Here is a 21,091-nt window from a genome sequence, read left to right as displayed (position 1 = left end):
AGTATTTATTTTTAATATTTTTATTGATTGGCTTGAGAGATAGACAGACAGACAGATAGTAGAGAGAATGGGAATGCCAAGGGCTCTTGCCACTGCCACACAAACTCAAGGTGCATTTGCCCCTTTGTGCTTCTGGCTTTATATGGGTTCTGGGCAATCAAACCAGGACTGGCAGGCTTTGCAAGTAGGTGCCTTCAGACCAAAAACAAGAAGCAAATTCTCCAAAAATAATTCAAGAAAGAGGCTGTAGTCCCACCATCAATACCCAAAGTTGATACTCTTGTTTTCTTTCTTGTTTGTTTGTTTGTTTTTAGGTAAGGTCTCACTGTAGCCCAGGCTAACCTGGAATTCATTATGTAGTCTCAGGGTGGCCTTGAACTCACGGTGATCCTCCTACCTCTGCCTCCCAAGTGCTGGGATTAAAGGCATGCACCACCACGCCTGGCTCAAAGTTGATATTCTTTTTTTTTTTCTTCTTCTTGGTTTATTGTTATTTATTTATTTAAAAGTGGCAGAGAAAGAAAGAGGCAGAGAGAGAGAGAGAGACAGACAAACAGACAGACAGAGGGAGAATGGGCTTGCTCCAGCCACTGCCCCCTTGTGCATCTGGCTAACGTGGGTCCTGGGGAATTGAGCCTTGAACCAGGGTCATTAGGCTTCACAGGCTTAACTGCTAAGCCATCTCTCCAGCCCTCAAAGTTGATATTCTTAATAAACTATTTCTTGACTTTAACTTACACCTATTATAGTTAACAATAATTTTAACTATGTATATTGTGCATAATGTTATTTGTCCCATGCATATAAGGTAGTACATACTTTTATTTGTCTTACATAAGACATTAAAAACAATTTTGTTTTGTTCTTTCAAGGTAGGGTCTCAGTCTAGTACAGGCTGACAAGGAATTTATTATGTAGTCTTGGAATAGCCTCAAACTCATGGCAATCCTCCTATCTCTGCCCCTTTCCCCCAACCCCCCCCCCCCAAAGTGCTGGGATTTAAGGCATGTGCCACCATGTCTGACTATTTTTTTATTTTTAAAAATATATATCTTTTATTATTTTATTACTGAGAGAGAGAAAGAGGCAGAGAGAGAGAGAGATAGAGAATGGGTGCATAAGGGCCTTTCAGCCACTGTGAATGAACTCCAGACGCATGTGCCCCCTTATGCACATGTGCAATATTGCATGCTTACATTACTGTGCATTTGGCTATGTGGGACCTGGAGATTTGAACTTGCATTCTTAGGCTTTGCAGGCAAGCACCTGAACTGCTAAGCCATCTCTCATGTCCATGCCTGGCCCTTTTTTTTTTTTCCCCCCAAGGTAGGGTTTTACTCTATCCCAGGCTGACCTGGGATTCACTCAGTAGTCTCAAAGTGGTGTGAACTCTGTGAACTCACAGCTATCCTTCTACCTCTGCCTCTCAAGTGCTGGGATCAAAGGTGTGTGCCACCATACCAGCTGATTTTTTTAAAAAATTGTGTGTATGATGTGTGTGTGTGTGTGTGTGTGTGTGTATGAGGTGTACATGTATATGTGTGTGGGCAGGTACCTGAATGGCATGGCATGCATGTAAAGGTTGGAGGACAACACTGGGTGCTGGTCCTCAGTTTCCACCTTGTTTGATGTGCAGACTCTCAGTGTTCGCTGTTCTGTTCCCCACGCTTCTCAGCTCTCAAGCCTCTGAGGACTCTCCTGTCTCTGCTTCCCATCTTGCCCCGAGTCCCATCTCCTTCTAGGAGTACCATGCCTGGCTTGTCATGTAGGAAGTTTAATCAAAAATGCCTGAGGGCTGGAGAGATGGCATAGTGGTTAAGGTGCTTGCTTGCCTATAAAGTTAAAGGACCCAGGTTTGATTCCCCAGGATCCCACGTAAGCCAGATGCACAAGAGGGCACACACATCTGCAGTGGCTGGAGTCCCTGGTATGCCCATTTCTTTTTCTTTCTCTCTCTACCTACCTATTTCTCTATCTCTTTCTGTCTCTCTCTCTCAAATAAATAAAAATTAAAAGTATTTTTAGAAATATTCCTGAGTCATAGGGCCTAGAGAGGGCTCAGTACTTAATGTGTTTGCCTGCAAAACCTAACAACCTGGGCTCGATTCCCCAGCACACTCACATAAAACTAGATACACATAAGTGGTGCATGCATCTGGTGTCTGCAGCCCTGATGTGCCCATTGTCTGTCTCTCTTCTCTCTTTCTTTCTGTGCTTGCAAATAATAAAAAAAAATTTGTAATGCCTGAATATTATGGAGCCATACATTCAAACTACCACATATGGGTACTTGGGAATTACATCTGAGCAGACAGGCTTTGCAGCAAGCCCCTTCAACTGGTGAGCCACCTCCCCAGCCCTGTCACAGAGGACTTATTATGAGTATACCACAATTCATTCAGCTTATCTTTTTTTTTTTTGGTGACATTCATCTAATCTTGATGGACATTTGTATTATTTCTTTTTGGGTGTGTTTATGAATAGTGCTGCTGTGAACAGTCTTCATGTGTTTTGGTGAACACATATATTCTCTTTTGTTGAGATATATGCCTACATTTGTTGAGTCTTACAAGCCATACAAACTTCCATCTTTTCTTTTGGTTTTGTTTTGCTTTTCCTTTTGGGTTTTTCTGAGGTAGGATCTCACTCTAGTGCAGGCTGATGTATGTGTGATCAATGACAGGGAAGACACAATGAGAAATAAACATTATAAGCCGCATGTGGTACTATACGCCTTTAATCCCAGTACTTGGGAGGCAGAGGTAGGAGGATCACTGTGAGTTCAAGCCCATCCTGAGACTACATAGTGAACTCCAGGTCAGCCTGGAGAGTGAGACCCTGCAAAAAAAGAAAGAAACCTTGTCGGGTGTAGTGGTGCACACCTTTAATCCCAGCACTCAGGAGGCAGAGGTAGGATTGCTGTGAGTTTGAGGCCACCCTGAGACGACAGTGAATTCCAGGTTAGCCTGGGCTAGTGTGAGATTTTGTTTGTTTGGTTTTTGTTTTTTGAGGTAGGGTTTCACTCTAGCCAAGTCTGACTTTGAATTCACCAGGTTGTCTCAGGGTGGCCTTGAATTCATGACAGTCCTCCTACTGCTGCCACCCAAGTGCTGGGACTAAAGGCGTGCACTACCACGCCTGGCGAGGTTTTTTGAATCAACAATATTTGAGCATTTCCCATGTGTAATGCACTCTACTTGATTGTGGTGATACATCTAGTTCTTACAGTTACCTTTTTTTGGTTTGTTTGTAGTCACAGAGAGATAGAGAAAAGAGAGACAGACAGAACGGTTGTGCCACTGCAAATGAGCTCCAGATGCGTATACCACTTTGTGCATCTGGGGAATTGAACTCTGGTTACTATGCTTTGTAGGCAAACACCTTAACCGCTGAGCCATCTCTCCAGCCCTACCCTTATCTTTCTGACAGTGGTGACTGAAAATAAGCAAGTCCATAAATAAATATGCTTATACATAATAATGTGTTCCATGAGGGAAATGAGTGGGATACTGTTAGAGGATAATGGGATGGAAAGAACCACTTCAGCTTAATGGTTAGAGAAGGTCTCTCTGTTCATAACGTTTGAGAATTTCAGGGAAATTTTTTTTCTTAAAATTTATTTGTGTCCAGTTTAAGCTGATTAAAATTGAGGCCTTTAAGGGTCTTTTTTGAGGGAAGCAAGGGCAAGAGTGGTTGGTACAAGCGGTAATTGTTTTATTTATAGATAAGCAGAGGTATGGGAAGACTAGGTGTTGTCCTTGGCACTGTATACTTTGGTTCAGTGTAGTAGAAAGAATCCAGGGGTCACCCTGGAGCAGTGGGGAAAGAGAAAGATCACAGAATCTAACAAAAGAGAACTCACCCTAAAGCACAGCATGTTGAAACTACACTTAGTTGTGTCCTTTGAACAAGTGTGTTTTCTCTCCAAGGAACACTGCACACGAGGTGGCAGAAAGAATATAAGAGGCAAAGGATGGAGAGGTGTGCTTTGGAATGCTATCTTCTGGACATGAAGTGGCTGTTGCATTCATGACCTTGGAGCAGCTGTAGTTATCTGCACAATACTAGGCTCTTCAACATGTTGTTAATGATGGTGCATGGCAAAACAAACAACAACAAAAAAACAAAACAAAACAGGAAAGGGGCATCAAAATAGAAGAGGGGTACTCAGGAGGCAGAGGTATAAAGATTGCTGTGACTTTGGGACCAGCCTGGAACCACATAGTAAATTCCAGGTCAGCCTGGGCTGGAGTAAGACCTTACCTTGAAAAACAAGCAAACAAGTAGAAGAGGGGCCTGGAAAGATGGTTCAGTAGTTGTGTGCTTCGTGCATAAGCATGAGGGTCTGGTGGGACCTGCTATTAAGTTTAGATCTCCAGATCCTTTGTAAACAAACAAAAAATAAAAAAAATCCCAAAGCAGAAGAGGGGCTACTAGTTGGAAAGAAGGGGTTCAGTGAAAAGTGTTTTGTGTTGTAAATAGATCATTATATTGATTATGTGATGTGATGGGAGTTGTTTTGTGTTTAGTCTGTATTTCACAAGGCCTGCTTGATGCTTGAGAATTAAAGCATAAGTGTCTCTGGGATTGACCAGTATTCTTGTTTGGTAAAAATATAAATATGAATGGTCTATAATTAGAAATTTTACTTTTCCCCTTCATTAAGATTAAAGAAAAAAATCATTTTCATTCCACTTGTTCCATCTCTTGGAATAAACTGGAATTGAAGGACTAACCCTCTTCCTATTCCTTCTAATCCTTTTTTAATTGTAAAACCAATAAAACATACTTTTTTTTTTTTTTCTTTTTTTCTGAGGTAGGATCTCACTCTGGCCCAGGCTGACCTGGCTGACTATGGAGTCTCAGGGTGGCCTCGAACTCATGGTGATCCTCCTACCTTGGCCTCCCGAGTGCTGGGATTAAAGGCGTGCACCACCACTCCCGGCCATTACTGGAAATTTGGAAAGTAGATTCTTAAACATAATTCATTCATCCTTTCCCTTCTTTTCCATCCCCACTTTGTGTTTTCACCTCCCATCTTCCTCTTTCTTTTGTGACACAGGAGATCAAACCCAAAGAAATAGGCAGATGAATAATGGAGGACAGGGCACATGTATCTGCACACACATGTGCACACATCACACATATCACACGTGCTGTACACACCCAAAACAACAACAACAATGTTATATAAGTGTGGTAGCATGGTCTGGACAACATAGCCGGGGCCTGACTCTTAACAAAAACTAGATCAGATTTTGAGGATTTAGTTCAGAGCACCTGCTAGCAGGAGTAACTATGGATTCCGTCCTTCAGTCTTCACTCTTTTTCAAAAATAGTTTTTATTTATTTATTTTAAACTCTTATTGTTTGGCTAGAGAGATGGCTTAGCAGTTAAGGCACTTGCCAGTGAAGCCTAAGGACCCAGGTTTGATTCTCCAGGTCCCATGTTAGCCAGATGCACATTGTGGTGCACGCATATGGAGATCGTTTGCAGTGGCTAGAGGCCCTGAAGTGCCCATTCTCTCTCTCTCTGCCTCTAATAAATAAATTAAAAAATTACTTTTATTTATTATTTGAGAGAGAGAGCGAGTGGGAGAGAGAGGTGGGGGGGGGGGGAATAGGCTTGTCGGGCCCTCTAGCCACCGCTAAGGAACTCCAGATGCATGTGCTATCTGGCTTATGTGGGTCCTGGGGAATCAAACCTGGATGCTTTGGCTTTGTAGGCAAGCACCTTAACTGCTAAGCCATCGCTCCATCCCTGTTTATTTATTTGAGAGAGAGAGAGAGAATGGGTGTACCAGTTCCTCCAGACACTGCAAACAAAATCTAGACACATGCACCACTTTTTTTTTCTTTTTTCTTTTTTGCATCCAGCTTACATGGGTTACTTGGCCTGTAGGCTTTCCACACAAGTGCCCACCTTTCCAGACCCTGAATCTTCTTAATTTCTTTGAGTAAATTAATTAATTAGTTTTGTTCTTTTTTTTTTTTTTAATTTATTGAGAGCGACAGACAGAAAGAGGCAGAAACAGAGAATGGGCACATGAGGGCCTCCAGCCACTGCAAACAAACTACAGATGCATGTACTACCTTGTGCATCTGGCTTACGTGGGTACTGGGGAATTGAGCCTCGAACCGGGGTCCTTAGACTTTACAGGCAAGTGCTTAACTACTAAGCTATCTCTCTAGCTCCCTATTTTGTTTTTTGAGACATGGGCTCATTCTGTTGATGAGGCTGGCCTGGAACTCTTTTGTGGCTCAGGCTGGTACTAAAGTCACAGGCAGTTTTCTTGCCTAAGCCTTCCAAGTGCTGGGATTACAGGCATAAGCCACCATACCCACACCTTCAAGTATGTGATATTTATTTATTTATTTATTTATTTTTGGTTTTGAGGTAGGGTTTCACTCTAGTCCAGGTTGACCTGGAATTCCCTATGTAGTTTCAGGGTGTCCTCCTACCTCTGCCTCCCAACTGCTGGAATTAAAGGTGTGTGCCACCACTCCCGGTGATAGATATTTATTGAACTCCTACTGTGTACCAGACACCATTCCACATGCATACTGGATCCCCTTGGTGATCATTTGTAGGAATTTGGTTAAGAAAGCTTAAATAGATGCAAGTAGCACAGGTCTGCTCAGATTAACCCTCTTACTAAATGCTCGTTGTTACATCTGTTTGTCTGCCAGTGGCTGCAGATGAAACATTCCCGAACCTGTGTGGGGTCAGAACGGATTCCTGGTACAGACTTACAGCAGAGGAGGAAGTACCACACCACAGATAAGGTGAGCACTTTCTGCTTATAGACTACTTCTAGACAGATGTTTGTTTTTTTTTTTTGAGGTAGGGTTTTACTGTAGCCCAGGCTGACCTGGAGTTCATTGTGTAGTCTCAGGATGTCCTCGAACTCATCGTGATTCTCCTACCTCTGCCTCCCAAGTACTGGGATTAAAGGCGTGCACCATGTCCGGCTTATTTTTCTTTTCAAATATACTTACTTATTTGCAAGCAGGAGGGAGGCCAATGGGCACACCAGGATTTCCTGCCAGTGCAAATGAACTCCAGATACATGTACCACTTTGTGCATCTGGTTTTATGTGGGTACCGGAGAATCAGACTCAGGCTATCAGGCTTTGTAAGCAAGGGTCTTTAACTGCTAAGCCATTTCTCCAGCCCTCTAGACAGATGTTCTTATATGAATCTCAACAAATGTGTTGGCTGCATGAGCAAGGAGTTTAAGTGGAGGTAGAACATGAGGCTCAGGGAGTTGGAGGTACAGAATTCCTCATGATGGTAAGTGACAAACCAACTGAAAATTTGAGTCTAATCTTCCAAGCTTATTTTCTGTTTCTTCCAATGTACTATCATATCTAGACAGTACTGTAGAGAAAAACAGTCTTTATGCATTAAAAATTGTTTTTGTTTATTTTTACTTATTTGAGAGCCACAGACAGAGAAAGAGGCAGATAGATAAGATAGATAGAGAATGGGTATGCCAGGGCCTCCAGGCACTGCAAACAAACTCCAGATGGCTGTGCCACCTTGTGCATCAGGCTTAAATGGGTCCTGGGGAATCAAGCTTTGAACCGGGGTCCTTAGGCTTCACAGGTAAGTGCTGAACCACTAAGCCATCTCTCTAGCTCTCTTTATGCATTTTGTATGAATTGAAAATTCATATTTAACATTGAGAGAATTTTTTGATGGATAGTTAGCCTTTCAGCTTAGCATTAGAGCATGTTTCCTTTATTTATGGAATTTATTTTCAGAGCCCTTTTCTCCCTTCTTTTCCTTCACCTTCTTTCCTTTCCTTTCCTTCTCTTCCTCTTTCCCCTTCCCTTCCTGCCCTCCTCCCTTTTATGTAAACAAACTCCAGATGTATGTGCCACTTTTTGCATCTGGCTTTATGTGGGTACTGGGAATTGAACCCAGGTCATAAGGCTCTGCAGGCAAGTGCCTTAAATGCTGAGCTATCTCTCCAGCCCTTTGATTGTTTTGTTTTATGAGTAGGCTCTCTGTCTAGCTGACCTGGAATTTACTTTGTAGTCTCATACTGGCCTTGAACCCATAGCAATCTTCCTATCTTGGTCTCCTCAGTGCTGAGATTAAAGACATGCTCCATCCTACCTGGGGTGGTGGCAGAGAGAAAGAGAGAGAGAGGGAAGGAGGGAATGAGGGAAGGAGAGAGAGAATACTCACACCAGGGCCTCTCTAGGCACTGCAAATGAACTCCAGATGCATGTGCCATTTTGTGTGCCTGGCTTTTTATTTATTTATTTATTTATTTGACAGAGAAAGAGGGAAAGAGAGAATGGGCTGCCAGGGCCTCCAGCCTCTGCAAATGAACTCTAGACGCATGTGCCCCCTTGTGCATCTGGCATATGTGGGTTCTGGGGAATTCAACCTAAGTCCTTTGGCTTTGCAGGCAAGTGCCTTAATCATTAAGCCATCCCTCCAGCCCCTTCTGGTTTTTTTTTTTTTTTTTTTTTTTTTGGTGGTGTTGTTTTGTTTTGTTTTCCAAGGTAGGATCTCACTCTAGCTCAGACTGACCTGGAATTCACTGTGTAGTCTCAGGGTGGCCTTGAACTCATGAGGATCCTCCTACCTCTGCCTCCAAGTGCTGGGATTAAAGGAGTGTGCCACCATGCCTGGCTTATTTTTACTTTTTTCAGTTTTTTCCAGGTAGGGTCTGACTTCAGCTCAGGCTTACCTGGATTTTCCAGGCTGCCTTCTAACTCTCAGCGATCCTCCTAACTCTGCCTCAGAGTGCTGCTGCCTCAGAGCGTGGGTCACTATGCCTGGCCTCCCTTCACTTTTAAAAATACTTTTTCATGGGAACTTTTATTGTAATACCCCAAGTTTATAATGTCCTAGTCATGAGTTCATACACCATATATGGTCAATAAGGTGTGTATGTCTTACTCTGTAATTTAGAAGAAATCTCTTAGAAAGCATTCCAGATATGTTTGCCTCAGGTGATAATGATACCTTAAAAAAATGGAAGTTAGGGCTGGAGAGATGGCTTAGCTGTTAAGGTGCTTGCCTGCGAAGCCTAAGGACCCATGTATGACTCCCCAGATGCACCAAGGTAAGGGAAGCACAAGGTCACAAATGCCCACTAGGTGGCACAGTGTCTGGGGTTCAATTACAGTGGCTGAGGTCCTGGTGTGCCAATTCTTTCTCTTTCTCTCTATAATAAAAAAAATTAATAAAAATTTAAAGCAAAAGTTAAAAATTGTAGATGAGGGCTGGAGAGATGGCTTAGTGGTTAAGGTGTTTGCCTATGAAGCCTAAGGACCCAGGTCCGATTCTTCAGGTCCCACGTAAGCCAGATGCACATGGTAGCACATGCGTCTGGAGCTTGTTTGTAGTGGCTAGAGGCCCGCCCATTCTCACTCACTATCTTTCCCTCTCTCTGTCTCAAATAAATAAATAAAAATAAAAATTTCTATGCTGGGTGTGGTGGCGCACGCCTTTAATCCCAGCACTCGTGAGGCAGAGTTAGGAGGATCAGCATGAGTTTGAGGCCACCCTGAAACTACATAGTGAACTCCAGGTCAGCTTAGACTACAGTAAGACTCTACCTCGACAAACCAGAAAAAAAGAAAAAAAGTCTTAAAAAAATTGTAGATGAGGGCTTGGAGTGTGGCACCATTGTAGACCACTTTTCTAGCAGTGCGAGGCTATGGGTTCTATCCTTAGCGCTGTACCAAAACAAAATAAAACAGACAATCTTAGAAAAAAAAAAAATCAGCCAGGTGTTTTGGTGCACGCCTGTAATCCCAGCACAGGAAAAGCTGAGGTAGGGAGGATTGCTGTGCTTTGGAGGCCAGCCTGAGACTACATAGTGAATTCTAGGTCAGCCTGGACTAGCACAAGACCCTACCTGGAAAGAACAAAAATCAACAAAAAGGTTCAGAAGGCAGTGCACACCTTTAATCCTAGCACTCAGAAGGCAGAGGTAGGAGGGTCGCTGTGAGTTCAAGGCCAGTTTGGGAGTACAGCTTGAGTTCCAGGTCAGCCTGGGCTAGAGTGATACCCTACCTTGAAACAAACAAACAAACAAAACAGAAGAAACGAATAAAATAAATCAAAACAGTAGTTCTAAAAATCAAACTGAGGAAGCTGGGCGTGGTGGCGTATGATTTTAATCCCAGCACTCGGGAGGCAGAGGTAGGAGGATGCCGTGAGTTTGAGGCCACCATGAGACTCCGTAGTGAATTCCAGGTCAGCCTGGGCTAGAGTGAGACCCTACCTTGAGAGACCAAAAAATAAAAATAGTCAAAGTGAGGGCTGGAGAGGTGGCTTAGCAGTTAAAGTACTTGCCTGCAAAGCCAAAGGACCCAGGTTTGATTCCCCAGGATGCATGTAAGCCAGATGCATAAGGTGGTGCCTGCATGTGGAGTTTGTTTGCAGTGGTTGGATGCCCTGGCGTACCCAGTCTCTTTCCCTCTTTCTCTCTCTCCCTCTCTCTCTTTCTCTCTCCCTCTCTCTCAAATAAATAAAAATAAATCAAAGTGAAAGAAATCTAAGCAATAAAAATGTCCTTAGGAGTAATAAGGAATGAAAAAATTTGCAACTGATTTTGATTCCTTTGTCTTTGGTTATGTAGCTTCCTGCCATCAAAGATTCCCCACAGCCTGTTGAAGAGAAGGTTGGTGCCTTTACAAAGATAATAGAAGCCATGGGATTCACAGGACCTTTGAAATACAGTAAATGGGTAAGGTATTTTAAATTCTTCTTACTTTCCCTTTGCTACTTTTCTCTTTCTTAGAAGAGGTTTTCTTTTCAGCTTGTACTTTGTTTTTATGAAATTCGTTTATTATTTTGAGAATCTCTTCAAAATATGTCCTCCTGCCTTTTGCTTCCATGTCATAATTTTTACAACATGTAAGACTGACATATTTCTTTTTATTTTATTCATTATATTTATTTGAGAAAGAGAAGGAGATAGAGAAAGAATGGGCACCCCAGGGCATTTAGCCCATGTAAACGAACTCCAGACTCATGCACCATCTTGTGCATCTGGCTTACGTGGGTCCTGGGGAATCCTTTGACTTTGCAGGCAAATGCCTTAACCACTAAGCCATCTCTCCAGCCCAAGACTGACATATTTCTTTTTATTTTTTTGTAATTATTTTATTTATTTTTTTGGTTTTTCGAGGTAGGGTCTCATTCTAGTCCAGGCTGACTTGGAATTCACTATGTAATCTAAGGTGACCTTGAACTCACAGCGATCCTCCTTAGGACCTCTGCCTCCTGAGTACTGGGATTAAAGGCGTGTGCCACCACACCCAGCTTACTTTTTTTGTAGTTATTATTTATTTCTTTGACAGAGAAAGAGGGAGAGGGAGAGAGAGAATGGGCATGCCAGGGCCTCCAGCTACTACAGATGAACTCCAGATGCGTGTGCCTCTAGTGCATCTGGCTGACATGGGTCCTGGGGAATTGAACCTGGGTCCTTTGGCTTTACAGGCAAACGTCTTAACCACTAAGCTATTCCTCCAGCCCAATACTGACATATTTCTGTAGAAGTATATCCAGTTACAGGTATGACAGACAGTAAGACTGGACTTTACAGGCTCTCACCTCATTTCATGCTGTACTCTGTAGATACAGAGTTCTAAAGGGTCAGATGGGTTGAATGTTCTGATGGGCAGCATTCTTAAGGAAGCTGTGCTTTCTGATAAATTCTTTTTCCTATATTATTTTCACTAGGTCATTGTAAAATTTTATATATAAGCATCTTTTTACTAAAATTAATCCCATGACCTAATATAAATCTTATTATAGAGGGTTGTTTTCTAGCTGTATCACCTTAAAGGGTCTGTGTAATCACTATAAGTAAATGAATGTCCTCTGTATATAGTAATAAAACAGCGGTTCATATCTGCTCAGCCCAGTTAAGATATATTGCTGCTACCATTTTCCTTTGTCATTGTGGAAGAGTATTTTTTTGTTGTTGTTTTGAAGCAAGGTCTCACTCAAGCTCAGACTAATCTTGAACTCCCAATCTTCTTGCCTCTACCTCCCAAATACTATGATTACAGGAATGCAGTACCATAACCAGTTTCTCTCTCTCTCTCTCTCTCTCTCTCTCTCTCTCTCTTTTTCCAGGCTATGTAATCTCAGGGTGGCCTCAAACTCACAAGAGATCCTCCTGCCTCTACCTTCCAGGTGCTGGGATTAAAGGCATGTGTCACCACACCCTGTCTTGGTTTCTTTTTCTTTTCTTTTTTTGATTTTTCAAGGTAGGATTTCACTCTAGCCTAGGCTGACCTGGAATTCCCTATGTAGTCTCAGGGTGGCCTTGAACTCATGGTGATCCTCCTAACTCTGCCTCCCAAGTGCTGGGATTAAAGCCATGTGCTACTACACCTGGCTTACTTTTCTTTTTTCTTTTTTTAAATATATTCTATTCATTTACTTGAGAGAGAGAAAGACAGAACGAATGGGCACACCAGGACCTCTAGCCACTGCAAGGGAACTCCAGATGCATGTGCCCCCCTGTGCATCTGGCTTATGTGTGTCCTAGAGAGTTGAACTGAGATCCTTTGGCTTTGAAGGCAAATGCCTTAACCGCTAAGCCATCTCCAGACCCTCCTTTTTTTAAAAAAAATTATTTTTATTTATTTGCTAGAGAGAGAGAGAGAGAGAGAGAGAGAATGGAAACACGCTAGGACTTCCAGCCACTGCAAATGAACTCCAGACACATGTGCCACCTTGTGCATCTGGCTTACGTTGAACCTGGGTCCTTAGATTTCACAGGCAAGCACTTTAACCACTAAATTATTCCTCCAGCCTTAGTTTCTTTTTATGATGGCTTCTCTTCACCATAGTTTTCTTGGCAGCAAATAATCTCTCTTATGTGAAGTCTGAAACATAAACTGTGCTTCTAATATCTTGTTGGTAAGGCATTTACCTGTGTAGAGGAATACAGGTGCTAACTGACAGTGATACTCTTGAGACCCCCAAGTCCTGCCTTAATCATCAAGAGAGTAGTTTTTCTCATTCAGGCTAGTGTTCTTCTTTTTTTTTTTTTTGGTTTTTTGAGGTAGGGTCTTGCTCTAGCCCAGGCTAACCTGGAATTCTCTGTGTAGTCTCAGGGTGACCTTGAATTCACAGAGATCCTGTGACCTCTATCTCCCAAGTGCTGGGATTAAAGATGTGTGCCACTATGTCCAGCTAAAGTTAGGTGTTTTTTTTTTTTTAATTTTTTTTTAAAATTTATTTGCAATCAGAGAAAACAGAGACAGAGGGAATGGGCATGCCAGGGCCTCCAGCCTCTGCAGAAGAACTCCAGGTATATGGGCCAGCTTGTGCATCTGGTTTATGTGGGTATTAGGGAATCAAACTCAGGTCGTTAGGCTCTGCAGGCAATTCCCTTAACCACTGAACAATCACTCCAGCCCTTTTTTAAAAATTTTTATATATTTACTTATTTGCAAGCAGAGAGAAGAGAGACAGAGTGAGAATGGGCATGCCAGGGCCTCTAGCCACTGCAAACAAACTCCAGACACATGTTCCCCTTGTGCATCTGGCTTAGGTGGTTTCTAGGGAATTGCATCTAGGTCTTTTGGCTTCGCAGGCAAATGCCTTAACTGTTAAGCCATCTCTCCAGCCCTAAATTTAGTTTCTTTTTACATCTGAATTCTTTAAGAATTGATAAATAATTTATATATTTGTTAATGTTATTAACTAGAACCCACCCCCATTTGTTTCGTTTTTCTTTTTCTTTTCCTTCTTGTTTTTTGTTTATTTGAGGCAGTGTCTCACTGTAGCTCAGGCTGACCTGGACTTCACTAGGTAGTCTCAGGGTGGCCTTGAACTCTCGGCGATTCTCCTACCTCTGCCTTCCAAGTGCTGGGATTAAAGACATGTGCCGCCATACTTGGTTTTTTTTTTTTTTTTTATTTGTTTATTTACAAGCAGGGAGGGAGGGAGAGAGAGAGAATGAGAATGAATGAGAATGGGCATGCCAGAGCCTACAGCCACTGCAAACAAACTGCAGATGCATGTACCACTTTATGCATCGGACTTTATGTGGGTACTAGGAAATTGAACCTGGGTTGTTAGACTTTGCAGGCAATGACTTAACCATTGAGCCATCTCTCCAGCCCTTATTTTTATTTTTTCAATATTTTATTTTGTGGGTTTTCGAGGTAGGGTCTCACTCTAACTCAAGCTGACCTAGGATTCACCATGTAGTCTCAGGGTGGCCTTGAACTTATGGTGATTCTCCTGCCTTTGCCTCCCGAGTGCTGGGATTAAAGGCATGCACTACCACGCCTGGCTTACTTTTATTATTATTATTATTTAAATAGTTTATTATTTATTTATTTAAGAGAGAGGGAAAGAAGCAGAGAGAGAAAGAGAAGGAGAGATTGGGAGAACCATGGCCTCCAGCTGCTGCAAATGAACTCCAAACACATGTGCCACCATGTATATTTGGCTTATGTGGGTATGGGGTCATCATACCTGGGTCCTTATGCTTTACTGGCAAGCACCTTGACTATAAGCCATGTCTTTAACTCCTTATTTTTATTTTCACTGAAAAAAATTATTTTGAGTCAGGGTCTTACTCTGTAGGGCATGCTGTCCTCTGCCTCAGCCTTCCAAATGCTAAGATTCCAGACATGAACTAACCACCCTTGGCCTTTCTTTCTATCAAAGAAATAAAAAGTTGTGATTATGGTGTGTATTTGAAACTTAAATGTAATTGAAATGAAAGAAATGATAGAGGGAAAAAATTACTGTTTTATTCGTTATTTTGTATGTGTCTCTTTTGTGTGTGTATGTATGATGTATGTGCTTGTGAATGCACGTGTGTTTGTGAAGAAGGGTTGAAGATGATAGGAATGGTCAGTCTGGAAAAGAGAAAGCATGAAGAAAAAAACAGCGGGTGAATACACCTTAGCTGAGATACTCCAAGTAATGTTTCTTTTTCTTTCTTTCTTTTTTTAATTTATTTATTTGTGAGAGAGACAAAGAGAATGAAGCAGACAAAGAGAGAATGAGTATGGACATGCCAGGGCCTCCTGCCACTGCAGGCAAGCTCCAGATGCATATGTCACCTTGTGTATCTGGCTTTATGTAGGTATTGGGGAGTTGAACCCAGACTGCTAGGCTTTGTAAGCAAGCATCCTTAAACTGCTGAGCCATCTCTCCAGCCCCTACTCAGAGTGATGTTTAATGAATATTGTATGAAGCAGATTCAATAATGAAGCATAAATCTAACAACAATAGTCCTTCAATAGGATATGTAGCTAGCTTTACAAGGTCATTGATCTTGTTTGAAAGGGGGCCCAGATTGTTGACCATGAGTCAAGAATGCTGCAATATGAATTCCAGTATAGAACAGGAGGTTCAAGTAACAAAATCTCCTTGTAACTCTTACACAGCTATTAGTATAAGCTTGTTACTGTGTTCATTTTTCATTTTGTAGGAGGGCACAAGTTTATCAGCAGGTGGGAGAGCCGGCCTAGGTGTTTCTTTCTTAGAGAGTGGCATGATGAAATCTCCCATAGTTAGATTGATGTAAACATGAAATCACCCAAGTCACTCAACTTATATTGACTGGATGGGAATTTAGTCCACCTACCTCCTTAACTTACACGAATGCATGATTCTCAGAGAGGCTTATCTCAGTAGTTATTTCCAGGCCCTCTGTGATGGTCATCAGGGTCTTCTTGCATTAGAGGCTTATCTAGGAAAATGGGTCACCCAAGTACAAAGGCTTGGCTACAGGAAAAGTGAAGTTGTAAAATGTTTCTGATCCCCACAGTATGAACACTGTACAAATACACTGGCCAATCTAATCAAGTGGTCATTATTTGTAATGAACACTTTTTCATGGGGATATTTGTAGGGGAAAACAACTTTCCTAAGAAAAGACTTGGACCTTGAATTCTTGTCTCCCCTAGGGAAAGGTGATTAGTTTTGACTGTAAAGGACCTGAAGGAAAACTGTAGGAGAAAAAAAATAAAAAAGGGTCAAGAAATGAATAGTTTGGCTAGGTGTGGTGGCACATGCCTTTAATCTTAGCACTGGGGAGGCAAAGGTAGGAGGATCGCCATGAGTTTGAGGCCAGTCTGAGACTACATAGTGAAATTTAGTCAGCCTAGGCTATAGTGAGACCCTACTTCGAAAAACTTGAAAGAAAGAAAGAAGCAATTAAAGGAATTTTAGTTAAAAATTTAAATTTGTAAGAAGTGCCTTTTTTTTTCTTGATCCCAGCACATGAGGTAGGAGGATATCTATCAATTCAAGGCTGGCCTAAGACATAGTAAATTCCAGGTCTCCCTGGGCTAGAGTAAGACCCTTCCTCAAAAAGCCAAAAAAAGAACAATTTTAACTTTGGGGCTGGGGATATGGCTAGTGGATACTGTCTGTCTAGCATACATGAAGCCTTAAGTTTGACATCCAGTACCACATAAACTGAGTGATGAGGGGCTGAGAAGATAGCTCAGTGGTAAAAGGTGTTTGCTTCCAAAGTCTGCCAGGATGAGGCAGATGCAAAGATAACGAAAAAGTTACAAGCATTTGGCATTCATGTGCAGCAAGGCAAGAAGTCCTGCAAAGCTTATCTTGTTTCAAAGGGGTGTACAAACACACACGTAATTTTTAAAAAATTTTTTGTTTATTTACTTATTTGAGAGTGACAGACAGAGAAAGAGGTACATAGATAGGAGAGAGAGAGAGAAAGAGGGAGGGAGAGGGAGAGGGAGAGAGAGAGAGAGAGAGGGAGAGGGAGAAGGAGAGAAAGAGGGAGAGAATGGGGGCAACAGGGCCTCTAGCTACTGCAAACGAACTCCAGATGTGTATGCCCTTTTGTGCATCTGGCTAATATAGGTCCTGGGGAATTGAGCCTCGAACTAGGGTCCTTAGGCTTCAAAGGCAAGCATTTAACTGCTAAGCCATCTCTCCAGCCCACGTAAATATTTTTAAAAATACATATTTTTAATTTAATTTTTATTTGTTTATTTGAGTGAGAGGAAGAGCAAGAAAGAGACAAGAGACAGACAAGGCAGATAGAGAGAGTGGGCACACCAGGGCCTCTAGTCATTGCAAACTAACTCCAGATGCTTGTGCTACCATGTGCATTTGGTTTATGTGGGTACTGGAGAATAGAACCTTAGGCTTAGGTCCTTTTAGCCTTTACAAGCAAGTACCTTAACCACTAAGCCATCTCTGATGCCCAAATAAATATTTTTTAAAAATAAGTAAGCCAGGTGATGCTCACCTGTAATTCCATCACTTGGGAGGTAGAGGCAAGAGAATCAGAAGCTCAAGATCATCCTAAGCTTTATAGTGAGTTCAGGGATAGCCTGGGATACATGAGACCCTATTGGTTTTTTTTTTTTTTTTTTTGTTTTCTGAGGTAGGGTCTCACTCTGGCCCAGGCTGACCTGGAGTTCACTTTGTAGTCTCAGGGTGTTGCAGTCTGGGTCGCATTGCTGGTAGAAATCACCCAACCAAGAGCAGCTTTTGGGAAAAGGAGGTTTATTTTGGCTTACAGGCTCAAGGGGAAGCTCCAAGATGGCGGGGGAAAATGATGGCATGAGCAGAGGGTGGACATCACCCCCTGGCCAACATAAGGTGGACCACAGCAACAGGAGGGTGTGCCAAACACTGGCGTGGGGAAACTGGCTATAAAGCCTATAAGCCCGCCCCCAACAATACACTCCCTCCAGGAGGCGTTAATTCCCAAATCTCCATCAGCTGGGAACCTAGCATTCAGAACACCTAAATTTATGGGGGACACCTGAATCAAACCACCACAAAGGGTGACCTTGAACTCATAGCAGTCCTCTTACCTCTGCCTCCCAAGTGCTGGGGATCAAAGGCATGTGCCACCATGCCTGGCTACATGAGACCCTATGTATCTCAAGAAAAAAAGTTGGAAGGGGCCGTAAACTCTGAGGATAGGGATTTTTTTGTCTGTATTGTTCATTTCTCTGTTCAAAGCATCAGTAAATTATGTGTTGAATGAAGTGAAGTGCTAAGGGATACCCTCAATTCCCTGACTCAAGGATAGAAATACCAAGGCCAACAGTATTAGGACAATCATTCCATTAAGTTGGCAGTGATGCAGATCAGTGTTTCCTGAAATGTGTTTTGTGGTTAAGTACTTCTAAGGACTGTGGTGTCGACACTGTTAAACAGGCAGTGCAGGGTGGGGTATGTGTGTGTGGTTCTGCCTCTGCTATGGATGCTTCTCCTCCTCCCTTCATCTCTTTCTTTTTTCTTTTCTTTTTTAAAATATATTTTTATTTATTTGCAAGGAGGGGGGGGGAATGAGAATGGGCATGTCAGGGCCTCTTGTCACTGAAAATGAACTCCAGACACAGGTGCCACTTTGTCTTTTTTTTTTTTTTTTTTTGGTTTTCTAAGTTAGGGTCTCACTGTAGCTCAAGCTGACCTGGAATTCACTATGTAGTCTCAGGGTGGCCTTGAATTTATGGCAATCCTCTTAGCTCTGCCTCCCAAGTGCTAGGATTAAAGGCATGCACCTCCATGCCTAGTAACGAGGCCTGATTTCCTTTATTTTTACAGCCATTTACAAAATTATTTATGTAGCTGGGCATGGTGGTGCATGCCTTTAATCCCAGCACTTGGAGGCCGAGGTAAAAGGATCACTGTGAGTTCGAGTCCACCCTGAGACTACATAGTGAACTCCAGGTCAGTCTGGGCTGGAGCAAGACCCTATCTGGAAAGAACAAAAAACAAAACAAACAAACAAACAAACAAACAAAAATATATATGTGAACCAGGTGTGGTAGTACACAGCTTTAATCCTAGCACTCAGGAGGCAGAGGTAGGAGGATGGCTATGAGTTTGAGGCTACTCCGAGACTACATTGTGAATTCCAGGTCAGCTTGGGCTAGAGTGAGACTCTACCTCCAACCCCCTGCCCCCGAAAGTTATTTATTTAAGTGTGTGTATGTTTATGCTCCAGAATATCTTGCTCCTGCAAATGAACATCAAACACAAGTGCCACTTTGCATCTAGTTCTATGAGAGTGCTGGAGAATTGAACCCAGGGTAGCAGCCTTTGCAGGCAAGTACCTTTAACCACTGAGCCATTTCCCCAGCTCTTGTATCTTTCTTCCTTGTTGAATTACACTGGGGAATTGAAGCCAGGCTGGCAGGCTTTGCAAACAAGCCCCTGTAACTGCCTAGCCATTTCTCCAGACTGTATTTGCTTTTCTTTTGTTCTTTCCTTTTTCTTCCCCCCCCCCCCCGCCCCCTGAGGTAGGGTCGCACTCTTAACTCAAGCTGACCTGGAATTCACTATGTAATCTCAAGGTGGCTTCGAACTCATGGCGATCCTCCTATCTCTGCCTCCCAAGTGTGGGGATTAAAGGCGTGTACCACCATGCCGGGCTCTTTCTTTTTTTAGTTTTCGATAGAGTTTCATTGAGCTTAGGCTGGCCTCAAACTGGATGTCCTTGAACTTTTTACTTATTTATTTACTTACTTGCAAGCAGAGAGAGAGAGATTGATTGAGAGGGAAAACAAATCCAGATGCATGCACCATCATATGCATGTGGCTTTGTGAAATACAGGGTAATTGAACTGGGATGTTAGACTTTGTAAACAAGTGCCTTAAACACTGAGCCTTTTCTCCAGCTCAACCTTGATGAACTTCTTTTAGAGAGTGAGAAGAGATAGAGAATTGGCCAGGGCCTCAGCCACTGCAATCGATCTCTAGATGCTTGTGCCACCTAGTGGGCATGTGTGACCTTACGCTTGCCTCACCTTAGTGCAGTCTGGCTAACATCAGATCTGGAATGTAGAACATGGGTCCTTAGGCTTTGCAGGCAAGAGCCTTAACCACTAAACCATCTCTAGCCTTCAACCTTGAATTAAAAAAAAAAAAAACTTATTTATTTGAGAAGGAGAGAGAGAGTGAATGGGCACACTAGGGCTTCCAGCCACTGCAAACGAATTCCAGATGCATGCGCACCCTTGTGCATCTGGCTTACATGGGTCTTGGGGCATCAAAACAAGGTCTTTTGGCTTTGCAGGCAAATGCCTTAACCACTAAGCCATCTCTCCAACCCCAACCTTGAACTTTTGATCTTCCTGTCCACACCTTCTCAGTGCTAGAGTTATAGTAATGCCTCACCATGTCTTTTTTATTTTTTTGTTCCAAATTTTTATTAACAACTTCCATGGTTATAAAAATACCCTATGGTAATATCTCCCCCCCCCCACTTTCCCCTTTGAAACTCTGTTCTCCATCATACCCCCTGCCCATCTCAATCAGTCTCTCTTTTAATTTTGATGTCATGATCTTTTCCTCCTCTTATAATGGTCTTATACAGGTAGGGTCAGGCACTGTGAGGCCATGGATATCCAGGCCATTTTGTGTCTGGGGGAAGCATGTTGTATGGAGTCCTACCCTTCCTTTGACTCTTAAATTCTTTCCACCACCTCTTCTGCATTAGACCCTGAGCCTTGGAAGGTGTGATATATTGCAGTACTGAGCACTGTGGTCATTTCTTTCCATCACCATGATACCTTCTGAGTCGTCCCAAGGTCACTGCCATCTGAAAAGAGAAGATTCTCTACCAGAAGTGAGAGTAGCATTAATATAAGGGTATGAACATTAAGAGAAATGCTTACTGGGCAGTTTGATAAGCATAGTATATACATTTGGCCAGACAATAGCAGACGTTACACCCCTAGGGCTCATGACTATCCCTGTTTTAAGTTTTCAGTATCAGGGATGTATTCCCTCCCATGGAGTAGGCCTCCAGTCCAATTAGAGGACAGTTGGTTTCCCCCATAACAGACTTGCCACTATTGCACCTGTTGGCTCATTTGGCCTGGCCAAATATAAGGTTTGCAGTGTCCACTGATGAGTATCTTCACTGGTGATTTCTCTTTCTCCCATTGAACTGCATGCAGAATGGCTTCTTCCAGCTTTCTGTCAGCTGGTCTACATGGAGGAGGTTGTCAGCTCAGATCCAGCAGGATTTCTCAGTGGCCTTGCAGCCCAAGTATATGGGGTCTTCAGCAATATGGTCTTACCATCTATTCCTGGTGGGAAACCAATGGTCTCAGCAATGGCCTATAATGTTTTGGG

At 42.6% G+C, this 21,091-nt stretch overlaps 1 protein-coding gene across 2 annotated transcripts in view; it reads left to right on the top strand.

The window, feature by feature from the left end:
* Window positions 1–21,091, top strand: part of LOC101610758 (ubiquinol-cytochrome-c reductase complex assembly factor 1) — a 130,947-nt gene that overhangs the window by 14,780 nt on the left and 95,076 nt on the right. For both annotated transcript variants that reach the window (XM_045157534.1, XM_045157535.1), the window contains exons 3-4: window positions 6,691–6,786; window positions 10,611–10,718. In XM_045157534.1, coding sequence (XP_045013469.1) covers window positions 6,691–6,786; window positions 10,611–10,718 — 204 coding nt within the window. The remainder of the gene's footprint in view (window positions 1–6,690; window positions 6,787–10,610; window positions 10,719–21,091) is intronic.

The sequence above is a fragment of the Jaculus jaculus genome, chromosome 8 (assembly GCF_020740685.1).
Source record: "Jaculus jaculus isolate mJacJac1 chromosome 8, mJacJac1.mat.Y.cur, whole genome shotgun sequence".
In the NCBI taxonomy this organism is placed as follows: domain Eukaryota; kingdom Metazoa; phylum Chordata; class Mammalia; order Rodentia; family Dipodidae; genus Jaculus; species Jaculus jaculus.
The sequence above is the reverse complement of the archived record's forward strand: the minus strand, read 5'-3'. Positions and strand labels throughout refer to the sequence as shown.